At 41.6% G+C, this 25,361-nt stretch overlaps 2 protein-coding genes across 4 annotated transcripts; one reads left to right on the top strand and one right to left on the bottom strand.

The window, feature by feature from the left end:
* Window positions 1-852: 852 nt before the first annotated feature.
* Window positions 853-13,647, bottom strand: LOC121659724 (ATR interacting protein). Of its 3 annotated transcripts, none has more exons than XM_042018149.1 (13): window positions 13,342-13,644; window positions 12,109-12,194; window positions 10,926-11,096; window positions 10,168-10,283; window positions 9,722-9,882; window positions 8,622-8,720; window positions 8,068-8,197; window positions 6,577-7,308; window positions 5,868-6,010; window positions 5,222-5,313; window positions 4,265-4,348; window positions 3,739-3,988; window positions 853-3,265 (listed from the first exon to the last, which is right to left on the bottom strand). In XM_042018149.1, exons 1-13 carry the CDS (start codon window positions 13,616-13,618, stop codon window positions 3,204-3,206), a joined length of 2,403 nt encoding a protein of 800 aa, XP_041874083.1. In that variant the 5' UTR covers window positions 13,619-13,644; the 3' UTR covers window positions 853-3,203. The 3 variants fall into 3 exon arrangements, with proteins under 3 accessions (XP_041874083.1, XP_041874094.1, XP_041874104.1); XM_042018160.1 differs by having other exon boundaries at window positions 12,109-12,191; XM_042018170.1 differs by lacking the exons at window positions 853-3,265; window positions 5,222-5,313 and having other exon boundaries at window positions 3,771-3,988; window positions 13,342-13,647.
* A 2,838-nt stretch (window positions 13,648-16,485) lies between these two features.
* LOC121659732 (protein BTG1-like) lies at window positions 16,486-18,093 on the top strand. Its single transcript, XM_042018182.1, has 2 exons — window positions 16,486-16,966; window positions 17,106-18,093. Exons 1-2 carry the CDS (start codon window positions 16,501-16,503, stop codon window positions 17,456-17,458), a joined length of 819 nt encoding a protein of 272 aa, XP_041874116.1. The 5' UTR covers window positions 16,486-16,500; the 3' UTR covers window positions 17,459-18,093.
* Window positions 18,094-25,361: the final 7,268 nt, after the last annotated feature.

Raw genomic sequence — 25,361 nt, 5'->3', positions numbered from 1 at the left:
ATTCTGTTCTAATTGTTTAGCACAGGCTTTTAAGTAGTAGCTCACACTGGTGGGATTAATATGAATAAACCCAGCTCAGGTCAGGGATGTTGTGTGCTACAGGATGAGGTATTTTTTATTTGCCACCTTCACCTATGTCAGTTTGGTTTAAAAAACAGGGTTTTGAGGCCTGACATGACACAAAGCTGTTGTTTGGCTTCTCTGTGGGAGTTTGTTTCACCTCCGGGCTGGATGAGCTGCAGAGGCCCTTTCCAACCTTCACCAAGTCAATGATTCTGGAAGGTGTAGGAATTCAGCTCAATGAGCAGGAAAAAGCAGCTCTGGTGAGCTCAGCTTTCAGCCAAGGGGAAACTCTGGTTGCCCCATGGGCAAGAAAGCATGGGTGGCTGCTGCTGAGGAATGTGATAATCGTGTGTAGAACATGCCTAGTGCCTTTCCTTTGCTCAATACTTCATTGTTCAGTCCTGTGACTGTGCTTGATGCCAGAGTAAATTGCTTTTCTCACTTAATGCGGAGGCACAGCTTATCTTTAACATGTTGGGGAAATGGAAACTGGCTGTGGAAAAGCTGCTGTGCTGGGAATTCTTCAGGGAGTGAAGAACTGATGATCAGGGATAACCAGCTGTTGCATACATGATTGGATCTTTTTAATCCTGAGAAAAATTCCAGGAGAATGTAAAAAGGGGAGAATTACTGAAGGTCAGAACAATTTTAATCCTGACAAGATTGGTCACTGTAAATGTCTTAATAAATATTGAATTATGGTGGTTCTGTAAGTATATTTCTTTCTGCCTTTTCTCTTTAGGAGTACAGCCTCATTTTTACTTAGGAATGTGAATTTTTCAGTCACAGAAAATGCCTTCAATTTTAAAAGCTAGGGTTTAATTTCACAATACCGTGCTGTTACTGTAATTCCTGCCAGTGGAAGTGTAGGGTTTTGGGTCTGTTTGGTGTATAGAGGAGCCTGAGTTGTACTCCTTTAAAGTCCAGAGGTGGGGGAAAACTCAATGAGAATGTAAATGTACATTCTTGGGTGTTGTCTGTTAGAGGGGGTGGATGGGAGGGGATGCAGAGCCAGGAGGGAACAGTTAGGAGTTTTCCTACCAGTTTTTTCCACAGATAACTCTTCTGTTTATATAAAGTTTAGCAATAATCCCCTTCTCCCTTTTTCCAAGTTGCCATACACACACCCTTTAGATGAAGCCAGGAATTTTTTTTAAACAACTTTTTATAACAGGATTGTTCCAACACTTTGGGATTCCTTAACTGGTTTTTGTCCAAACTCTTCTTAACAGTTCATTTGGTCTGTTTGCTGAAACGGGTTAAATGTCTCTTATCTCTATGAACTCAAATTGTTTAGAGAAATAAAGTGGTGAGAATGGTTGAAAGGTGATGGCAGATCAGTTCGTTTTGGGATATTTGAGATACTGTGACTGTCCTCTCTTTGTTAGGACAGCTCTAAGGTTGCCCCTCACAGCAGGCTCACAGCCAGATTCTGCTTCACCACAGCTCCTGCTCATTGGGCTGCTCTTAAAGAATTACCTTAATATTTATTTTGGTTTTGAGGAAGGAAAGAGTTCTTACATCCACTTTCCGGCTCTTCTTTTAAATCCTGAAGACCAGGAAATGCTGTTTGGTGGTTGTTTTTCTTTTTTTTTTTGGGGGGGGGGGGGGCGGCTGCCGCTTTGTTTATTTGCTTTACATTGACAAATCAAATGTTTTTTGTCACACCAACCTCCAGCATGTCTTGTCCAGGGCCCTGGCGGCAGTTCCAGGGTCATGACCATGCAAGCACACAGACTCGAAGGGCTTTGCTGCTCTGTGCCTGTGCATCCTTCCTTGGTGCATCTCAGCAGGAAAATGGCAGTTTTCCAGATGCTACAAGGGACTTGAAATCTGTTACTGAGAGGAGCAGTTGGCAGCTTGTGTTTCCCAGCACCGACCTGGCCCTGCCTGGCCCAGCTGCTGCTCAGGAGAGGAGGAGGCTGAGCCCAGGCTGGGGGGAGGAAGAGCTTTGGCTCTTGGGAGATGCTGGATTATCATCCTGGTTCTTCCTGCATAGGCATTTCTGGGCAAGTTCTCTTCCAAAGCAAGGGCCAAGCCAGGAGCTTGCTGAGCACACTGGAGTGGGGCTCTTTGCTCCAGGGCAGGCCACAGCCTCTTTGGGCATGACCAGAGAACTGAGTGTTGCCCAATTTTCCAAGGGCTTCCTTCCCACTCTAGTACAGTCTCTTGTCCTCCTGGTACGTTGATCCAGGCTCATTCTTAACCAAGTCCCTGTTGAAAAAAGCTCTCCCATCTAAAAACACAAACCTGTGGGCTCATTTTAGTAACACTCTCATTTCCCTTTTTAGGGTCTAAGGCTCAGCTGATGACCTACAGCCCAGTGTGACAGTGAGGATCATACACGCTTCAAAGGGTGGGGCAACAGCTCTTCCTCCAGTCTTTGGTGCAGAATCCTAGGAATGAGACGCTCCTTCATCTTCATTATGACCAAAAACCCCAGTCATTCTGCAAACATTTAAATATCCTTCTATTGCCTAGGATGAACTCTACCATCAACACTACCATCTTACTCTTTTAAGGTGAATTATAGAATATAAGTTCTAGTATTTTTTGTTCTGGCACCTCAGTAATTACATTTTCAGCAGATTCATGAAATTGAGTGAACTCAGGTGACCAATCCTCAGCAAGAAATCCAAAGCCCCATAGTGAACTGCCAACTCTTAAGTTATTTCTAGAAGGGTTTTTAAAATCACCATTAATTGTTTACTAATACAAACAATACGAAAATTCTGGAAGTCACACAAGAAAGTGGTACAAAAGAAACAAGTGTGTTCTGATGCCAAACACCTGGGCACATTCAGCATCTTAAATTCAGCTGTAGTCCCAGTCAAATGGAGAGTAGAGAGGAATTTCCATTTCATTCACAGCAAATTCATACAGGATGAAATTCATAACCAGAACCAGTTATAAGCCATTGAGTGGGTTTGCACAGCAGTATCACTCTCTCATCAAAGTTCTTTTGCTTTCAGCTACATTTAGATGGCACTGAAATAATTACAACAAAGAAATGTGTCTGAGCTGTGCTGTGTTTGAGTACAACCTACAATTATCACTTAGAAGGATGATTTAAAGTTCACATTTACATTGGCAGTGATGATTCAGATGAGGAAGGACAGATTTTTGCTCTTTGATTTTGGCTAGCTGGAGTCCATTCCTTGGTCTTCTGGCTCAGGAGGATACAGTTCATCCAAAATCAGCTCTGCACAAAACATAATAATGTTTCAGAGAATGATTTTTTTCATCTGTGTGATACAGTATAATTATAGCTGGTATCTGCACTTTAAAACATACTAGTAGAAGACTACAGCAAATACCATTTTTTAATATGTCATGCAAACAGGTCTTTAGATTTGTGTTTTGTCACACAAACTTCTCCCCCTCTTTTCTTTAATGCCTTTTTAGGGACAGCTGCCACTACCCCAGGTTGCTCCAAGCCCTGTCCAACCTGGCCTTGAACCCTTCCAGGGATGGGGCAGCCACAGCTTCTCTGGGCACCCTGTGCCAGGGCCTCCCCACCCTCACAGGGAAGAATTTTTCCTGCTATCTAATCTAAACTGCCTCCAGAGATCTAACCAACAACCAGCTGTGGTACTTGTTAAAAGAGAAAAGTGACAGAAATGAAATTTTTATTTCTGCAACATGGAAAAAAGCCAACATTTGACTGAATTTTACCTTCAGAGGCAGTCAGTTTTTGAGTCTTTTTGAGAATGGCCCTTATGCCTGGCATGGCTTGGTCATACTGATGGAGAACTTCCAAACAGTGTTCATGGAACAGTTTATCTTTCTGAGACAGGCTGTGCAAGAGTAAAACAGCATCCCGTAAAAACTGAATAACTCGTTCCTTATGTGCACACAAGCTGGTCTCAGATCTTCTAATCTTCATCCACTGTCTGTGCAACATTACAATTAGTGCCTTAACCACCTGCAAGAAGAAAAACAGTGCCTCAATACACAAAGTAAAAATACAGGAGCAGAAAACTTATTTCAGTATGAACTTTAGTGCTTCATCTCTTCAGACTTTCAAATTTCAGAATTTTTCTAGCAAGCCAAAGCAAGCTTCCTAGAAGGTGGCATCCTCTAAAGTACAGGACGCTTCTGTTCCACTACAGCAAAAAAAATAAAAGGGGCAAAAAGCAATTTCAGCATTGAGAAGTCTGAAGTTCTCAGCAGGCTAAAGTGGGGGCTGTGGTGAACGTACCTCGAGGTTGCACTGACAGTCTGTGCCAGGAAATAAAACTGCTGGTCTGGAGCACCACATGCAGCGTGTCAGGAGCCTGACTGTCTGTTACAAACACAGGCTGTGTTAGAGTGAGTTGTGTGAGTTGCAGCTAAGAAGAGGTAGAAATTATAATGCATTGCTGGTTTCAAAAATTGTTCAGGGGTTTGGTTTTTTTTTTGTAACTGATGATCTCATTTACCTTCAAAATTGTACAGGTTTTTTTCCCCTGTAACACTTTACACACACAGAATTTGCTTTGCACAGAAACCTTCTCAACTTTCTGATGAGCGAGGCTGACAAGGTCAGTGGCCTTTAATTCACTGCCTACAAATGATGTGTTTACACTTAATATAACAAGGCAGGTAGGGGCACAATGGAAATGGTTCAAAATTCTTTAAAATGAGGGAAGTAGAGCAAATAGAACCTCAAATAAGTCAGCTCTGTCTGTACAAACAGCACAAATTAGGTTTAAAAGCTATTCTTTCTGTATATAACCATGACTGTTAGACAGCAAGTTAGCATTTCCATTGAATACCAGGAATATAAATCCTAAATCACTACAGAATGCCTTTTAGATGTAATAAATACAATCAAAAGGAAACACAAATCTTGCTTCTTTTTACTTGTCTATTGATCTAAAAGCAAAATAAAGCTTATTGCTGAACATCTGCAGCCATCCTAGGATCTTCCTTGGTTTTTTCAGTCACTTAAAAGACTATTATGACCAGTGCTCTCTTTAAGGGTAGTTACTGATTCAGTTTCAAGCAGGTCCTTTCAAAAATCAATGTAATCCCTTACTGCAAGCCCATACTTGCAGTTTTGTATTTCAGCTAGAGAAAGAACTTGTTTTCATTCAATTTGTGTGTTGTCCTGCTCCTCCCACTCCCCCAACTGGAAGGAAAAGGAAAGAGCACATGGACAGTCAGCCGTGGTTACCTCTTGCTCCAGCTGAAGCCAGAGCATTTCAGATGCTGATTTATCTGGTCTTGATGTTATGTACATGTAGAGTGCAAGGAGAAGGCAAGTGTCTGAAACAGAGAGAACTTTGTTCTTTTCCCAACCAGCCACTTTTTCATGACAAAGATTAATTCTATCAGGCAAGAAAACATTTTGAGTGCTATCCTAGGACTTGTGGTACAGGCCCAGCTTCTTGCTTTACTTCACACATCTTCAGCAGTGCTGAGGAATTGGTATCCCTAAACTTCCTATTTGCCTTTGTGGCAATCTTGTCCTGGTTCATTCATAAGGAAGTGAACAGAGGCCATTTGTCATGCAGAACAACTGAAATCCCTAAAATCAACATTGCCATGAGACAGACAAATTTAACTTCAAAACTCCTCAAAAGCCCCTTCTTCCCTCATCAGCCTTAAATACACAATCTAGAAAGTGATTTTAAAGTGGCTATCAAAAGCACTGCTTGTAGACAGATACCCCAAGACAAATACTCTCCAAGTCATAACCAGAAAACAAGTTTTCATGTAACATAGCTTTTTGCCTTCTGGGGTTTCAGCACCTTGGAGCAAGGCCTGTTCACATTGCTTTTAGTCATGGTAACAGTTCTCTGTGTCCTGCAGTCTTTTACCTGAATGAGAACAGAGCTGAGCAACCAACACGTGGTGCTGAGCAAGAGCACACAGGAGTCTCACAGTCAGAAGCACAGCAGGCAGAGGGGTCTCGGGACACAGACAGCGCTGCAGTATCTGGCTACTCAGTAAGTGCTGGAAACTTCAAAACAAAACTTAGTTAGGAATAGGAAGTGCAGTTACAAGTTGAAAATACACTGTTTTTTGTAGACAGCATCATAATGTGTGCTTTTTTAGCTATTCAGAACATTCCTGATCTCAAATCATCCATCATAAATACCAAGCATGCTGAAAAACAGTTACTTTTGGCAGTCAGTCTGCAGCTCACACTAGCAGTTTCACCTGCCAGAATGAGATCCTATGCTTTCCTTCCTTATGCACCTCCCAAAAAAACCCCAGAATGAATGTTATAAATACTCTGATCTGCATGTGGCCTTAAGAAGCTTCCTCACTTTTAATGTGGCAACAGCATCTGCTTCATACGAACATCATCAGCAAACCTTGTTACTGATCAGGGATGATTATTACACTCATTAACAGAAAAGGCAGTAGAAAGATCCTCAGCTGCTTCTCAAAGGTGATCTGAGATGTGATTTCTCTCATACATGGCACAACTTCTACTGAAATCTGCCCAGATGAGTTTCAACAGAGAATGAAAACTGCTAAACAGCAGACTCTGAAATAATTTTCAAGCTATTACTGACTTACTTTATTAACAAGTCCATAGTTGAATTTTCAGCTAATTTCACCAAAACCTTTAGGCTTTGGCTCAGGATATTGTCAGTCTGGGAGCCCCTTGCAGCAGAAAAAGCTAAAATCTGAAGCAGCTTTTTAAACAAAGAATGTTGAGCTCGATCATTATTGGGAGGATCCTGTGGAGCTGCAGGAAGCCCTCCTTGTGTCCTGCTCTCTTCTTTATTGTCACACTGATTGTCACATGACACATTTTTGTCCATCTTGGAAATCTCTTCATCTCCAGCAGCAGAACTTTTTTCCACTTGAGCAGACAGCAGTGTGTGGACAACATCCCAGCTGTAGAACACCAAATAATAAAGGATCCCCAGTGATACAAGAGTCATTTCTTCAAGAGATAACCTGAAGTCCTCCTTGCTTGACACTGTGTTTGTGCTGGCTCTGGAAGCAGCAGCTGGATGGGTCCCACAAGCTCCATTCCCGGATGTGTCCCCAAGCTGCTCTGCTTGGCAGAAGGCACCAACGTGGTGCTCCACCAGGGGCAGGAGATGCACAGCACCTCGGATCCTGCTCTGTGTGAGGGGCAGGAGCCCTCCCTGGCCTTCTGCTGGGCCTCCTTCAGATAATCCTTCATCCAGAGCAATCAAGTTCAGTCCTGTTATGGCCAGTTTTTGAGCTTCTTGCAGGGATACAAGAGGAGCGATTCCTTCTTGAGTTGTCCTGCTGCTGGGGACTTGCGTGGGCTTCCTGTCCAAATAAAAGTAAAAGAGACATGCTTCACAAGAAAAGGCAGAGAACAGAGTTGAAATCTGAGTTATCCATATTATGAATTGAATAATGGAAAGGACGGAGTACTGAGAGATGTCTGTTTCCAAAAGAGAAAAAAAGGGGGAAAAACATCATCCTGCTCCTTGATGCCTGCATGGAAGAGCCATTTCGAAGCATTCTAGGTTTCATTACTAATAAAATAACCTATCAGAAAAGCAAAGGTATTTCAGGAGCTACAGCCTAATTCTGTAAAGTGAAAAGCTGTTATAATTCATATCCAATATTCATATTTAAAATGCTTTACCAGGAAATATAAATACATCTTGGAAAATTGCACTCAAATTGTACATTACAAATTGAACACAGTTTCTATTCCGAAGATACAAAACCAACTTCTAATCACATTTTCAACATTTTCTTCCCCCTTAACTCATGATCATATTTCTGTGCTTCCCTCATTGCAATGCAAGCTGCTAACAGCTACTCCCAGGTTTAGTTCTGTGCCTTCCCCTAATAGATAATTAACCTAATTTATCTCTTTGTGATGTTCCACTGTTTAGTATCTGTGATAATCGAAGATGCAGAACGATGTTCCAAATTTTGCATTAAATGGCCTAAGCAGAGCAGGATTTACCACAGGGAATGAGCTGTCCTGCATGACCAAGTGTTTCTTAGTACAGAGAATGCCACTGTACTTGAACATGGCAGATACAGTTTAACAAAGAAAATAAAACTTACATATCCAAAGAGTTGGGCGGCAACACAGCTCCAGGTAGAGGCTCAGAGTTGCTACTGAGAAGGTGGCAGAGTCCTAGAAATGACCCAGGGACAATGGGCTGCTTCATCAGTGCATTCAGCAAGATAGAACCTGGAAGGATACAGCGTTTTCGTTGGAGTAGCTTTGCCATCATCAACAACAAAAAACTAGTATTTCAAAAGATCAGCCTTCTTTAGAGTGCTCTCAACCCCAAAATGTTTCGTTCATTATGAATCTTCTTTCTTAACAAGAATTTAAGATACTTAAATATAAACCAAATTATATTTAGAGGTATTTTAATTATGATCCCATATTAGCAAACTAGCTTGAGCCAAGTGATCACATATCCCAGCTGTTCTGGTAGCTTGCCCTCCATTTTCCATTCCAGACATTGAAATTATGTGATAAAATTCCACTGCCAACTGTCACTAAGATAGTACCCTGAAGGACTGTTGAAAATGCTTATTATAGTGCTTGGGTTTTTTTTAAATACGCTTTCCCTGGTTTGATTTCTGCATTAACAGAATTAAGTTACCTTGTGTATTTCGTTTGGGGACAGAGTTGTAGGAACCGTTTTTTCCTGTTGCTTTGTGCTGCTTCAGGGATGAAACTTCAGGAGGTGTTATCTTACTGTCTGAAACAAACAGGGATTGTGAGAACATAGATCTGCACACAGCCTTTACACACACTCAGCCACAGAAATAGATAATTTTTTAATCATCTCTATATGTCATAATTACCAGGCAAACTAAGGCCAAAAGCCTTGCAAGGTTCAGAAGAAAAGTAAACAAATGTATTTTTTCAAACAAATAGGCATATTGAGTGTTGTTACCATTACAAACAGTAGCAATACTAATGCTTTAAGGCTACTGCATTCTTCTTTTTGCTGGAGTTCCTACTGCCCATATTTTCAGAATGAACAGTGTAACTGACAGCAACACCTCAGATTTTTTGTGACTGCAAGTAAGGATTAGTTGATGATACCACATTGCTTCCATTTATTCTTTCCCATTGCTATAAAAAAAAAATCACTACTTTTGTTTCATATTATAGCAATCTTCAAATACATGCAGATACTGATTTCCTAAGCTTTACTCAATGAATTTCAAGATACAATTTTGTGAGAATTACTGCCCTACATATAAAAGAGGAAATGAGTACATTGTTTCAGTTGCTTCTTTCAATATGGCTAAATATGTACCATTTAAAATCCAATCCCCAAAAAGGTCAGCTTTAAAGCCAGAACAAGAATACAAAAAATGCATTAGCTGACTAGCAGACCAAGAAATAGGCAAATTATTTCCTATTCTTTATTCAATGAGAAAAGACAGATGAACAATTTGGATGTTTTAGTTCATCACACAATGAAGTTTTTTATTGCAGCCACTGGCCACTTCATCATTGACATCTTGGCAAATGGTACTAAGGTGTGAATTAAAATGATCTTCATGCAAATTTCAGTCATGGCTATTTAACTCCAGTTGATTTAAAGTAGAAAAAAATTTAAGCAAAACCAAAATAAAACAAATAACTGTGAACTGACTGCAACTGTTGACTCACACAGCACCAAAATCCTTCTCTGAGGCAGAATGTTCACATGCAGCTAAAAATGTTGCAAGCTGTACATGGGTTTACCTTCTTTGATGGAAGTAGTTGGGGCCATAAAATTTCCTGAAGAACACGATGGCCTAGTGGACGTTTCAGCATTGAAGGATTCCTTTGTAGGAAAAGATCTTCTTCCAGGCTGTGGAGAACATCCTTCTGATTTCACTTGTACTGCAATATTCTTTTTAGGGCTAAGATAAAAAGACTAATCAGTATTTCTTTTGTAATTATTTTATCAAACAATGTGTTTTCTTTGCACTGATGTTTTAAAGATACTTCACTATAGCTCTGAATTTCTGTCACAGATACAAGGAAGGCTCTTTTTGAAAAAATTCCATAGATGTCATCAGACTTTTTTGGTTGTATATTTTAAAGACAACAGAGCTAGAGTTACACGAAGAAAGAAAACCTCTTCAATAGTTTAAGCACTATGTATTGCAAAAATGAACACAAATTCCTTTTCCAACCCTCCCTACCTTGTTGTTGGAACTGCCTGAGAAAGGTGTTTATTTCTTTCACAGTTCTGAAGTCGTGTTCTTAATTCATTCATTTCTGCATCCTTGAACTGCAGCTCTGAGTGCAAGGACTGTAACTGAAAGAGGAGTTCAGGACAGTTTTACTGTTACCATTCAGAGGCGGTGCAACTGCAGAGCAACTGAGTTACCATAAGAGCTCGAGATCACTATCTGCTTACTGTGAACTCTGCACAAGACGGCCATTTTTATGAACATTAGTCCAATTAACACCAGCTGAGAACCAAGTGCCAGGAGTTCAGGCAAGAAGCTTTTGTGAGTGGCTAAGACAGAGCAAGTGCCACGCAGAGCATGGCTACAGTGAGGCTGTAACTGCAGAGCCAACTGGACAAAAGCAGCCCCTGTCCTCTTCAGGGCTTGCACAAAGATGACTGCAACAGGAATAGCAATCTGATCAGAGCCACAAAGCATGTTCTGTCACTTTTCCCCACTGTAAAATACATTTCAACTGCAATGCTGTTGGGATGGCTTTGAAAAAGCAACAAGTGAATGAAAACCTCTACCACCTGAATTTCACTCCTTTATTTTGGCAGGGAAAACCCTCAGCGAGTTCTTAAAAATGCTTTCTTCTAGGTAAGAAAATAAAAGCATGCACTGTGGAAATTTCACACACATGTTCTTTGATTAAATGGTGTGTGACATCATTAAGTCATAAATCAGCTTCTGCACGTGATCTGCAGGTAACTGACATATTTACAAACCTTTTTGGAGAACTCTTTTTCTTTTTCACTTAAAAACTGAGATTTTTGCTGCTCCAGTAGCAGGTATGATCTTTTCTGTTCCTCCATAGCATATTCCATCTGCTGCATTGAGTCACGCAGAATTTTAATTTCTCCATTTTTAGCAAGAATTTCATCCTGCATTTCTTTCAGCTGCAAACAGAGGAATTGCATTAAAGGATGGATATAGCCAAAAGTATGTCTTTGCATCAGTATATGGTTGAAAATTAGGTGTATTTGTAATTTCTAGGGAGAAAAATACTCCTGGTAACCCAGTTCATAAATTCTACACATGTTGCCTCTAATCTTTCTCTGATGAAATCAAACTCAGATACTGTTTTCTTTAATTAAAAATGACAAGACCATCCTTCTCTTTCCCCTTCTCTGCAATTACATTTTTTTTAAGTGTTCTAGTCACACACATCAGTAATTTATTCACTCTTTGGATGATAACTGATAATTTAATTATACTATTGCATCCATCAGGACAGCCAACAAGCACTCTGTCCTGAGACAAGGTACCACCCCCAGACAGTATCTTCAGGACATACTGAGTCTCTAATACTTCCTGAGCAGCCACCACCACTCAGAGACAAGACTTTGGAGGGATAATAAAGAAGTTACTCAGAAAAGCAAGAAGAAAAAAGCAGAAGGACGCTTCTCTACAACTGTAAAATTATGGTTTAACATGGTGTACACATAGGAGATTCCCTGATAAAGGTGGATATAACAGAGCTGGGAAAAATGCAGAGAAGGGAGGGAAGGATGAGAAAGGGAAACAGAGTATCTCTTTCCATAAAGAACCACCAGAAGGTAAAGTAACATAAAGTCACTTAAAAGTCATGTCAGGTCTTCAAAGCTTTTAAGTTGAACAAAACAACTCCAGCTGACTGACTGACAGGCAGTGAAATTATTTGATAGGGAACAAATAAAACTGAAAAATTAGCTTTTGCTAATCTGAAATGACCAAGAAATAAAATATTGCTCTCACTCTTTAATATTACTAGAGCTTTTCCTAGTATAATGGTTTTAACACACCCGTGGATCACAAACATTATTGATCAGCTTGATTAGAATTAAATGCTTGGATCTGGATTTACTCCCACCTTTCAGTTAGTCCTATCAAAAATGTGATATTCAGAGGAGAGGGGAGGATATTGCCAACCTTCTGTTTGACTTCTTCATGCTGTGTCTGCAGCACTTCAAGCTGGAATGCATCTCTCATCAGACCATCTTCTGCTCTGCTTCCTGCTGCAGGGAAAAGCCAAAATCTGAAGCACAGATGATGTACGTACATCACTGGTGACTCAACACCAAGGTTTTGTTATTTGTCATTGCATACATCTGAATATCTTAGGATTTTACTGTCATTACAAACACATAAACTGCCTCATCTAATCACCACAGGAACTTTGCTGGTGGTTGTGCATCAATTCTTACAAAAGAAGAACCCCCCTACTTCAAATTTCTAACCACAGAAAACCAGCAAGATGACCCACAGCAAAGGCAAGCATTTCTTCTGAGATAACTTTAATTAATGGACAAACAAGGGTTCACTGAAAACTTGTTCCCCTGGTGAGATGACAGATGTGAGGGTTGCTGAAACACACTTAGATTATTCAAGCTCTCTAAGCTTCATTATGAAGAACCCCTGCTTTTGTTTTTTTCAAAGTAAACCTGAAAGTCAGCTGTTAATACAAGGCATGCTATGCATTTAGTAGTGGAAATTAAAGGGAAGAATTCTGAAAGCCAACATGCTACCAGAATATGACACCTAAAGCATGTTAAAAGTTTAGGAAACTAGGCTTTTTTATGTGGCAGGTTTAACATGCAGCACCCTCGTCCCAGGCTGGCATTACCTCCCCACACACCGGGGGCTCCTGGTGCCGTGAGATCAATGCAATGTGCCTGCTGGGATTGTTATTCTCGTTATTCCTCTGAATCCCAACCATCCCTCTGACACCGGGGCTACCACCGTAGGGTGCTGGTGGCCAGGGGGACAGGCAGGAGCAAGTCTCCTAAGGGAACTTAACAGGAAAGATGGAGCAAATCTATTTACAAGAGCATGTAGTGACAGGGCAAGAGGGAGGAGCTTCACACTGACGGAGATTTAGGTTAGATATTAGAAGAAATCTTCCCTGTGAGGATGGGGAGGCCCTGGCACAGGGTGCCCAGAGAAGCTGTGGTTGCCCCTGGATCCCTGGAAGTGTCCAAGGCCAGGTTGGACGAGGCTTGGAGCAACCTGGAGTAGTGGAAGGTGTCCCTGCCCGCGGCAGGGGGTGGGACTGGACGAGCTTTAAGGTCCCTTGCAACCCAGGCCATTCTGCGATTCCTAAAGGGACACCAAACCCTTTCGCAGCAGCGGGGCAGTGCTAGGCAGCCGCCGGGACAGACCGACCTTGCCGCTCGTCCCGGGGCAGCTCCGGGGCTCCCCACGCGTGTCCCGCGGGCGGATCCTGCGACAGCGCCTGCGAGGCCAGGATGTCGATCTGCTCCAGGTCGTCCGCCGTGAAGTCATCACTATCCCCGAAGGGGTCCACGAACCCGGTCACGGCGCTCTTGGGGCGCTTGTGCGGGGGAAGGCCGTTCCGGAGCGCCGGCGGGGCGGCCGCAGCCCCGCTCTCCCCGCAGAGCGCGGGGCCGCTCCGCTTGCGCGGCCCGGGCAGCGCCGCCATGGCGGGATCGGGACCCGCGGGGCCCACACGCCGCGGGGCCGCCCCGGCCGCGCCCCCCCCGCGCGCCGCGCCACCCGCCAATCACCACCGGGCAGCTTTCCCCGCACAGCCAATGAAGTGGCGGCGGTGCCAGAGCCGGCTGTAAGCGCCCTCGCGATTGGTCGTTGGTAGCCGACATGCAAGCTCCTTGTTTATTGGGAGGGAGGGAGGCGGGAAGGCTCGTCCCCTCAGCGGTGTGAGGGAAATGCGGTGACGTCAGGCTTCGAGCGGTGACGTCGCTGTGAGGGTTGGGCCGATGACGTCACACCCCGCGCGGGGCCCTGGCTTCATCCCGGGCACGATGGCGTCACACCGGGGCTGGGAGCGCGGCCGTGACCCTTCCCGTGCCGCCGTGGCACTGCCGGCCACAGGCACAACTGCCCTTGGTAACCTGGGACCTCTACCAGATAAAAGTGCAATATTTGCAAAACTCCTGCGCTGAACCTCCACTGTTAACTTGCTTTTGTAATCATATTTTGCCTGTTTTTAAAGGTGGACTGGAAATGGAGTTTGCAGCTCCGTATAACTCAGGTGGGTGTGAGGTTACAGCTATGTTGATAAACCTTTTAAGTGGACCCTAGACCATAGTCTTGCAGCACATTTTAAAAACAGGGTTACAAATTATTTTCATTTCTATAAATCAGTTTACAAATCCCTTGATGGTCTTTTAAGTGAAAACCACTGTGTTAGTACGACAAATTTCCAATTCTGTCAGAGAATTCTGATTTCTCTTGTTCATTTCCCTATTTCGCATTACACGCAGGAAAATTAGATTATTACTAGGGTGTAATTTTCTTTATCCATGCACAGCCTGTGGCGAGCCAGCAAGGCCCAATTAGAAAGCCCTGAGGGTCATTGTTCCCAGCTGTGCTAAAGGGGCAGCAGCTGATCCCTATGGAATCAGCAGGTGGGAACAGCTGCATCTGGTCAAGCTCAGGTGCGCAGAAAAGGGGCAGTCTCAGAAGGAAGCTGAGCTTGCATCATTTTAGTTTTGAGGTGCTGCTTGAAGGTGTTCTTTTTGTTTCTCTGAGAAGTTGTGTTTTGTTAATTGTGTACCAAACTGGGGAAATTGTGGATGGGTTTGATGCTCAAATCGCTGAAGGTACTATTATTTATGTTTGGGATTATTCTTTTTCTCCCCCTAGTGGGAATGGTAACATAATGTTTGTCTTTGTAGTCTAGCCATAAAGAAAAGTTAGTTCTTGCTTTTAAGAATGGTTTTATTTCTTTTTGTTTAAAGAGAGATACTCTGATAAGACAGAGTAAAACCAAAATTGCTTGTTTAGTTTAAAACCTCTCCTTGTAATTTCTGGAGCTCTGTTTCCACTGCCTATATTTGTAGAGACATGCATTGAGAGCTTAATTTCAGTAATCTAAAAGGAACTTGATTTAGACATTACTTGGTCTTAATTCTGGGGTTTGGTTTTTGTTGGGTTTTTTTTTTGTTTGGGGTTTTTTTATTTTTTAATAAATGAATAGGATTGTGCTATCATTACTATTTTTTTATTGTTGTTGCTTTTAAATAACAGTATACTCTTTGGGTGATATACCTTCAGTTTTACTCTCTCCTCTTCCTCTAGCTGAAGTTGAGGAAAAACAGAATGATAGAACGCTTGCACAAGCTTTATTTTTAACAAGATAAACCAAGACACCAACTTTGTTTTCCTCTACTCCAGGTGTTCCTGCTGAAGAGAAAATGACTTGCAGAGGATTAGAATAACAACAAAGTAAGTCTGAGCTGTAGAATTCATTTTAAATACATCTGCTTGTGGAACCATTTTTGGGCAGGGGGATGAAAGTCAGTTACCTATCTGCTGATTTCTTATCTTTCTGTGTCTTGCTAACATTGAGTCTTAAATCTGAAACTCCCTGAGGAGAACACAAGAAATCAGAGTGTGACTCCAGGATTACCTGAAAGCTGTGGCATCTTTTGATCTTTGTAGCCAGAAGTTCTTATTTCATTTGAATGTTCCACTAAGGACTAATGGATCCAGGTGCCAGACCTCAATCCATGTGAGCCGTTTTAGCATTGCCATTTGACTCTTGCAATACTTTTAGTTACCTTTCATTTGCTTTCTCCTTCTACCATTACTTTAGTTTCTCTAAACTTTCTCTTTCTTTAACAAGCAAGTTAAAACCAGGACCCTTACTGTCTGTCCTAGCTTTAGCAGAATCTTGTCTGTCTGACCTAAGAGTAAAATCACTGGGAAAACTGGGCATTTGTGCGTTTATTCATATGGACCACACATTGTGGAAGGGGGGAGCTCTTTAGCATAATTAAGCATTAAGTTTAATAACTTATGACTGGATTTGGACAGTTCTTAGTGCTGTTAATGGTATGTTTATTCTTAATGCTAGCAAGAATTCCGTAAGTCCAATACAATTGTTGGTTTTTTGTCCTGTATTTTAATGAACCTGGACAAGAATGGGTTTGTGTTCTGATTCTCAAAACACTGAATAAATCAAAACTGGAGTAAGTGAATGGCTGAATCAGTCCAGGTACCAACAGAGACTTTTTTTTTTTTTTAGCTTAATTCCTAAAATATGAGGTACTGAAATGCCAAGGGCACTTCCGTGAAAATTTGTTCTAACAAAATAGCATCTTGATCCAGACCTGAGAGCTGGTTAGGAGAGAAGTACTCTGGGTGTTGGGTAAATGTCGAGAGTTTTGTCATTTGCTGGTAGAGGGAAAGGAAATCCCACACTTAAGGATGACCTCGGAGTTGTATGGCTGAGATGGTGTGGGAGGTTTTGAGTCTGTGTTAGTACTGGGTCCCGAGAAACGAGAGGGAAAAGGGAACGAGGCAGGATGACGGCAACGTCTGCCTGGCAGAGCGCTGGCGATGGAGCGGCCGGGGGGCCGAGCGGAGCCGCGGCCGGGGGGCCGAGCGGAGCCGCGGCCGCCCGCGGTGGGAACGGGGCGCGGGGCTGAGCCCGCTGCGCGCGCGTCTCTCCCGTTATTTCCGTTGGGCTCAACGCGAGCCGGAGCGGGGGGGCCGCGTTCGGCCGCCGCCACCGAGCGCTGCCCGCCGGCGCGGGGTGTCCGTGTGTCGGGCTGTCCGTGCCGGTCCCGCCCCACCGCCAGCACAACAAACCCGCCCCGTCCCGCCCGCGCCGTGCGGCTGTTGCGCGGAGCCGCCCCCGGCCGCGGGGGCCGGGCCGGGCCGGGCCGGGCGGCGCTGGCAGCGGACATGAGGACCGAGATCTCCACGGCGGCCGCGTTCGTGACCCGCCTCCTGCGGGCCGCCGGTGGGGTCGGCGAGGAGCAGCTGCGGTGCTTCTGCGAGTGCCTGCAGGAGGCGATGCGCGGTGAGTGCCGGGGGACATCCCCCCCATCCCTTCCTTCCATCCCCTCCATCCCTTCCCTCCACCCCCTGCATCCCCTGCGCCCGCGGGGTCCGGCGGAGCGCAGCCCCGCGCTGAAGCTCCTCTTTGTTCCCTCCCGCAGAGCACTACAAGCACCACTGGTTCCCCCTGGTGCCCTCCAAGGGCTCTGGCTACCGCTGCATCAGGATCAACCATAAGATGGACCCCTTGATAGGAAAGGCGGCGGGGATGATCGGACTGAGCCACGAGAGGCTCTTCCAGCTCTTACCCAGCGAATTAACGCTGTGGGTCGACCCTTTCGAAGTGTCCTATCGCATAGGTGAGGATGGGTCTATCTGTGTGCTGTACGAAAGCCCCCAGCCCGGGGGGAAGGCGGCCAAACAGCTGGAGAGCAGGACCAGCTGCAAGGAGGAGTGGAGGATTGGGAGATCCAGCCCTTCCAAGAGTTACAACATGATGACGGTTTCTAGTTAAAAACAACTCTTCCCTGTACGATGTTGTATGTATCCCAACCTCATGATAAAGTTAAATGTAACAGCTTTTTACTTTTTAATTATTTTTTTTCACCCTGTAGTCATTAAAGTCGTGGTAGTACTGCCAAGTTCTTTGTGGCCAAGGGCTAAATGTATAAAGCAGTTCTTTACACTGCATGTTCCTTTCTGGGTTGTGTCCTGTAAATGCACTGTACAGTCGGTGGATTGTTTTACACATTTATATTTTCGAAAAAGTTTTGGCTATTTGTAATAAAAAGCAATATTGTAGCACTCTTTAAGATGGGCTTTAGTCAAAATTAGTACTTGCTAAAAAAAAAAAAAAAATCTGCAATTTGTAGAGCAATAACATGGAGGGGGGTGGGAAACAGATCTAACAAACTGCCATAAATCTTTCCAGTGATTTTGTCTGCACAGACTTCTCTCAGGGTCATTCAAGTTTGACTGTGAGGCACAAATCACAGAAATAACTCTTTATTTTTCCTTTTTCAAAGCATGCGTTTATTTGAGGGCTGGATTCCACCACACCCCAACATTTTAGCAAAAAGAATTGGGGAATTAGTTGTCTTGTTATTTCTAGTTATGGGAGTAGAAAAATAAAGACTTGCTTAAAATGCTTTTGACTTGTTTTGTTTTTTTCCCCCAGGCTTTTAACATTGCTCTCAAAGCTTATTCTATCCATTTGTAATAATTGCAAAAGGCTTTGTAGTTAGAGGTGTAGCTGTGAACATCCATCTTTATTTCAGATCACAACAAAACACTCTGTTTTGGGAAAGCTTTCTGGCTGCCTGTCTTCAGCTGAATAATCTGTGTAGAGCTGGGTGGGTTTTTTGGTACTGAATGGAAGGAAAGGTACTCTTCTAATATTTGATCTCTTGCAAAAAAAAAAAAAACCCAAAACTTGAGTTTATTAGGAAGTGGAGTTTGTGTTTAAAACTGCAACTTAACACCATGTAGGAAGCTCAAGTGAAAATGATCATCAGTGCTGTAACTGCCTTCACTTTTCTGGAAGGTAAATCCTGCTGTTTCTGGCTTTGAGTTCCCTATTTTTGTCAGGCTCTTTAATACCAGTTGGGTACAAGGTTACTGAAAGTATCAAATACAGTAGTTTGATGTAATAACAAAACTTGTGTTGCTGGTTTATGTGGATACTCTTAGTGTTGATATCCCAGTAAAGGATTTTATTCAGAGGTACTGTGATTCCTGTTCTAAGAAGCAGTGGTTTCTAATCTAGCCATAGAAGGCTGTCTGGCATTGCTGTTTTCTGTAGCCTGGTGTTGGAGCACGGTTGAACACTTGATGAAAGGGAGCTTTGTGTGGTGTGAGTATGTCAGCAAAAAAACCTCCTTGTGCTGTGTCAATAACATGGTAGAACATACAGCGAGGGAAGGGGCAAGTCTGGGCAAACTGGAAAGGGCAGAACTCCAGCTCACAAAGAGGTTTTTTCTTTGTTTGCCTTAGAAAAAGCTGTGGCTTGCTTTTTGCTGTTTGCTTATTATCTCGGAGGCAGGCTTGTCTAGTGGTATTTGTTTAATCTGGAGGAAATGCACAGTGCAATTTTCTTAGTAATTAAAACTCTCTAGAAATTGATAGTGTGTTTCTAGTCTATCACTCCAATAAATAAGTTTCTGGGTTACTTGAACAACAAATGGGTGTTAAAGGTCTGGTGGCAAATTGCCTTTTTATTAGATAAGATTGGAAATTGGTTTTCACGACATTGTTTTAGTCTCTTGAGGAGACAGTAACACTTTCCTTTTCCTCTGATGAATATTCAGTGCAGGTAATCCTATTTCCTAGGGATCTCTAAGGGATGTATTTGACACATTTGTCAGTAATCGAGCAAAATAACTTTAAATCTACAAAGGGTGAGGTGCCTTCTTTGATTAAATTTCATTTGAAAGGTAATTGGCCTTGCTGCACATTATATTGAGAGCCCACTGGAAAAGATGGGTATGAAGTCTTCAGTTTAACAGGAGCTTTTCCATAGCAGAAAACACTTGAAGTGGAATTGAAGATGACTTGGGAGACAGGATATGGTTTTGAGCTGCTGGGTGTGGTTTGAGGTGAAGGAGGGTGCAGCAGGTTCTTCAGATGTTCTGTTCTTGCCTGGTGTTTGTCCATGTAAGAGCAGAGAAGAGCCCGGATTAATCCAACCATGATGGATTCTGCTGCTTTTATTAATCCTCCCCTAAGCAATGGGATGTTTCAGCTGTTATGTAATATCACATCTCAAGTATTCCACACTCTTTGCAGGTTTGATGTCTATCACTGAATGGACACTTTAATGCAAGTTAAGTTTCATATATTTAAGCTAATGGCATAGAGTTGAAGTCACTCTGCAGACAAACAGGTGGGGGACAATGGGGCAGTTGAACAAAACCCACTGAAGCAAAGAAAACACTTGAGCTGCAAGTAAATACACTGTGATATCTGTGCCATCTAGAACAGCATTCCATTGCTTTAAAAAATGTCAAAGATGTACTGACAGCACAAAAACTGTTCCGAGGGAGAATAGAGAGCTTGGTAGTAAGCCAGGGAGGCAGTTATTTGGAGGAGGTAAATAAAATAAACTTTGTGTTTTGCCTGAAATGTGGTAAGTTTTGTGTTCTGCTGTTGCAACAAACAAGGCAAAATCTTAACATCTTTAAAATGATGTACTTGTCACACAGGACTGACCACATCTAATCAGTCATGACTCAGAACAGGCTGGTTTGGATTCTGCAGGAAGGATTACTGCATGCTGGCCTCCTTGAAGCACTAAAAATACATGGAGAAAAATTAGTACATGCTTGTTTGGATGAGGATGGGTTAACTGTTGGGTAACTAAAGCTGCAGTAGAGGGGGAAAAAAACCCCATAGATTTGCCTGTTTCTCCAAAACTTTGCCTTGCTGCCAAATTAATTACATAATATTTGTCTGGGTGGTAAAATCCACCTGACATAGAAGGTCCTGCTAGTTTATACAGCCTGACCACTTCTGTACTGCAATTATTGTGTATCATCCCCCTGACTCGTTAGTTGGACCTAAGAGCACAGAGATGTATGGTTTTGATATGAGAACTTCAAGAGATAAGGGGATTGTCTGTACTTGTTTCATATTCTATTACCTTTAATGCTAGGTAAATTAAAATATGAAATTTGGGATGCTCAGCTTTAGTTTCTAAACATTGGTGTCCTTATTTCCTTATCCTCAAGATGAAAAGCTTTTCAGTGTGTAGCACTTTATATTGCCATCAAATTAAGCCTGTTTTTCATATTTAAAGGATTAAAAAGATTAAGCTTTTTAAGTTTGAGCATAAATAATTTTCTTTTAACTGGGATTTACATACATGCTTTCTGCCAACACTTGTTCCATTTTTAATATGTGCCTGAGAATGTGTTCCCAAGGAATGAGTGCAGTGAACCAACTGATCTGGATCGCTCCGTTCCCGCCACGATTTGCTGTTCACCAGCACTGACAGTGCTGTGAGCTTCACCTCACTGAGAACAATGGAGAAGTACTGACAGAATTGCTAAAAATATGAGGTCTTTCGCTTAACTCATTTTTAATTCCTGTAATGCATTCTTCACTGTTATTTGGTCTAGAATGCCACATGTTGTAGGTGAAGTGCCTCATAAAAACCTAAATAATGAGTTTGTGATTGCTCACACAAAGGACAAATCCCAGGTTTGTTTAGTAGCTTTCTGTAAAGCTGTGTTGATTTGCATTAATGATATTGTTCTCCTTTGAATTATACTCTTATTAGGAAGTGGAGAAGTTAACCTGATTAATTAACCTCCTTTTTACATTTAATCCATGATTAAAAGTCTTGTAAGTCTCCTGCAATTATTAGTTTTTAATTTTTTTATACCGGGACACCTACTCTAGAGAAATTTTCTATTTGTTCTCACATGCACTGGAAATAGACATTGGGGTCCCACTGATATCCTATGGCAGTTCTCTTGGGCATCTTTCTAGACTTTGTGGTTATGTTTTTTCTTATGAAATCCTAAAATTTATTATTTTTTTATCATCTGGTCTAGTCATAAGTATATATTTTTTATTGAATTATCCTCATGCAGTACATAGTTATCCACATTACCAAGTACAGGTAGGCAATGTTTATTGATCACTTCCAGCCTTTTGCTGATTACTTCAGCAATTTTACCATATTTCTCTTTTCAGAACTAGAATTCATTTAAGTGCTGATGTATCTTTAAAGGTCTTTACCTTTGCATAACTGGTTTTCTTAGCTATTTGAACCATGGATTTTCCTCTCATGTTTTTACCTTCCTTCAGATTTTTTTTTTTACTTCACAATAATCTGTGTATGTTGGCTTTTTTTCTGTTTCACCTTGGTTTTATTTAATTATGACTCCGAATTTGGATCTAATTTTAATTTCTGCCTCATGTTGTCTCAGTGTAGCAGCACTCAGCCACCACTTTGGCTGTGTGTGATTTCTCCAGGCTGATTCACGTTTCCATGGCAGAGTGGGAAGATTTGTATTCTTGGGTAATACAGGTGTGCCGGTTCTTGACTTGTAAGGTTGATACTTTTTATACATTATTTTTCTCATGGTTCCAGAGTCACTCTTAGTAATATTTATGCTATGGGAGTAATATACTTACTTATTTTAATGGTTTTCTTGCTGGGGAGTGAATTTATTTCAGTAATAACAAGGGATATTTTGCTTTCTGTTAGAAGGCTATGTAAAATTTTCATTGAGAAGTAAACTGCTGATTTTAGCTTGTAATTTGGTGGGCAATGTATTTTAATAGAGATGGAATTGCATGGAATGATCTTTCATCTGCTAGGGAGCATCCCTTTGCACTGTGAGATTCAGCTGCCCCTTGTTTGCAATCAGCAGGACTATCAACGTCTAAAAGGTGTCAGAAGGCAATGAGAGGGCAAATTAAATTGTGATTTGGGACCACCTTGGTTTTATCATTACGTTAAACTACTGGGCTCTGGATTATTGATGGTAATATTTGCATACCTTTATTGTTATGTTATATCAGTTATTCTTCCCAGTGGTTCTTAAAAATCCAAGGAAATAAAATCTGCAAAAGACAATAAATGTCTGTTCAGCTAAATCAAACAGCAAATTAGTCTTAAGTCACTGAAAGGCAAAGCTGCAAATATCTCTCTTGATAAAATAACTTCAAAACATAGTAGGAAGAAGAAAAATTATATCACCAAAATGGTTCAGTAATGTTTCAAGCAAACCTCTAATGCTAAATAAATACTATCTTAGAGAAATAAGTTCATAATCCTGGAGATATGCCAAGTATGAAAGTTCATCTTTGAAACAAAACACATTTTTAAAAGAAAAATGCGTATATAAAAGTAAATACAGTCTTTGTAGATGCTGTGATGCAGTACATTTCAATGTGAACTTTTTAGATGATAAATTCTTACCAACTTTATTTGTAGTTCAGTAGCAGTGAGTACAGAGAACTTGATAAAGCAGTTTTTACTGTAGGGCTGTTGTGCCTGCAGGATGATGTTTGGGATGAGGCAAGAGCCCAGCCATACAAACTGGGCTTAAATTGATCATTTCAATGATCAGTTAGTGACTTTGGCCTCAGATGACCGATATTACTTGTGAAACTCCCAGGATTTTCTGCTACATGAATGGAAAAATGAACAAACATACAAGAAACTGAGGAAAAAGGTAGGTTCTACCAGAAAATACTTCATGATCTGTCTGGGCCCTGGTTGTTGCAGCACTTCTGGGTAGTCAGAAGAGAATGCTGCATAGAAGCAAGATCCTCAAACTACTAAACTTACTTCATTTTACGCTGAGTGCCAACGTGGAACTTGCTTTCCTTCACTGGGACTCTGAGGGGGGATAACTTGCCTGTTACTTATAAATATTTACAAATACTTAGAAATTACATTACCTACAAAACCTAAGCTTTATTTTGCATGCTGTACACAGGTGAGTAAAATACTAATGAGAATTCCTAGTGTTCTGCATTTTTATATTAAATTCTACTTTAATAACTGTACACATGTATGATATGAATATGCAGTTGACACTTTGCACTAGTCCCCTACATATTATTTATACAGCATCATTAGCATCAAAACAGCATTCTGTGAATGTTCCTGTTGCAAATGTGCAGCCTGAGGGTTAAATTTGCATAAAGACATATGTAGGAGTAATGGAAAAGAACATAAACTACTACACGGCTTAGGCTTTTATATATTCTTGGAATAGAGTACTACACAAGTTGACCCCTTAGACTTGCTTTATCTCACTCTGAATTTGGATTATCAAGAATAAGTGGGAACAGAGTTCTCATAATGTGTACGATGAGATAATGTTCATTTAGGGCTCAAAATAATGTATTACTCATACAAATCCTCTCTTCTGGGAAGTGTGCAGGGTTTCTTCTGTATATACCAGAGGTCACATCTCTCCTGACTGCATGTTAAAGGATGATGCAAGAGTTTTGTAAATGAATTTGTCCTGTAGATAGGAATAAAATGCACAAATGTGTTGGGAGAGGGTTGTTTTGTTCTTTTTGCCTCACAGTGTGATGGGCTGATACTGAACCCATTGAATATTTTGATGTGGCTTGTGAGCTAATTTTTGAAGTGGTTGACGTACGCAAGCTGAGTCGTCAATTAAGAGTAATTAAATATGTACTTGAATTTAGTAGTAGTGCTGAACATTTGATGTGGAATTAGGTATTTTGATGGATGGAGGTTTCGCCGAACAAAATTAATTCAGAGTCATGAACTGTGATATTTATGCAACACTTGATTTTATCATTAATCTTTTCACTGATGTTTAGCTAATGTCTCTGACAGGCCTTTTTCAGTGACTCAGTGCTACACTTTTTAAGTTGTTGCTTCTGTAGGAGTCAGTGGAATTCCTCCTGGTTTAGCATTAAAAGCCTTTTGGCTCAGGGTTCGATGAACACTTGAGGCACTTGCACTGTTTAATTGAGCCTTGTGTTAGATTCATGGAGCTGCTTCCAGTTGCTGAAGGATCAAATGAAGATTTAATTGTAGCTGAAACCTTAGCTCTTCTGTGAGTGACCTCAGCAGAAAGGAAAATAATTTGTCTGTGTTGTGTCACAACCGTACGTGTGCACCATATGGCTTGATGGTGTATTCAGGGAGAGCTCTGTGTGTTTTCTAAAATAATTCCTTTTCTTTCCACAAACCTTTAATATTGATTCTTTTTCTGAATGTGTTCTAAAACACTGGACATTGAACTTCTCAAAAGGGCTTCATTTTAGCTGTGATTCAGAGGGGGCTGTGTATCTGTCTCAGTTTGTGACTAGAAATCAGCAGAAAAGCACATGCCAGACAACTTGTTGCCCTTTCCCCTTCCCTTCTTACCTTTCAGAATCTGTCTTTCACATAATCTTTTCTCATTAAATTTGTTAAATGTTTGCATTGACATGAAATGAAAATAAATTAATGTTTGTTTATTGGCAGACACCCTATCTTGAGAATGAATTGGGATAGTAGCCAGCCCTGGCTAAAAATGGAAGGTGAATCCAGAGCTTCCATGAGGCATTTCTTTTCAGCCTTATTACAGCTCCTGTTTTTGTACCAGGCTGGCCAGTGTAACACTATATTGCAATGAGCCTTTTGTAGTCTGTTCTTACTGGCAGCAGTATTTTAAATGGCCTGGAAGCTCCTTTTGCAAAGAGAGTTATCTGTTCCACTATCACTTCACAGGGAACCATGGTTGGGAATACTGAGATCTGGTATCAGCTTTCTTTGCTATGTGTGGGCAAACAATTATGCTTTTGGAAAAAGTTACCTGTTACATATTCAGCATATCAGACAGGATCCTAAATACTATTTACTTTTTTTTTTCCATATACCTTCTGCTAATAAGTTTTAGAATATTTGCAATTTTTCAGCAGCTTTTTTCCTTTGG

Source organism: Corvus kubaryi, unplaced genomic scaffold (genome assembly GCF_017639235.1).
Source record: "Corvus kubaryi isolate FWS band 111438036 unplaced genomic scaffold, C.kubaryi_AGA036_p1.0 124, whole genome shotgun sequence".
Lineage (NCBI taxonomy): Eukaryota > Metazoa > Chordata > Aves > Passeriformes > Corvidae > Corvus > Corvus kubaryi.
The sequence above is the reverse complement of the archived record's forward strand: the minus strand, read 5'-3'. Positions and strand labels throughout refer to the sequence as shown.

Bases quoted from the DNA above. Each gene is read 5' to 3' on its own strand.
- LOC121659724 (XM_042018149.1), bottom strand. From the start codon at position 13,618: ATGGCGGCGCTGCCCGGGCCGCGCAAGCGGAGCGGCCCCGCGCTCTGC. The intron at 10,284-10,925 runs GTTTGTAAATAT...CTCCTCTTTCAG, and splicing joins AAAAAGAGTTCTCCAAAAAG to TTACAGTCCTTGCACTCAGA. The intron at 8,721-9,721 runs GTAAACCCATGT...TGTTTGTTTCAG, and splicing joins AACTACTTCCATCAAAGAAG to ACAGTAAGATAACACCTCCT.
- LOC121659732 (XM_042018182.1), top strand. From the start codon at position 16,501: ATGGAGCGGCCGGGGGGCCGAGCGGAGCCGCGGCCGGGGGGCCGAGCG. The intron at 16,967-17,105 runs GTGAGTGCCGGG...TCCCTCCCGCAG, and splicing joins CCTGCAGGAGGCGATGCGCG to AGCACTACAAGCACCACTGG.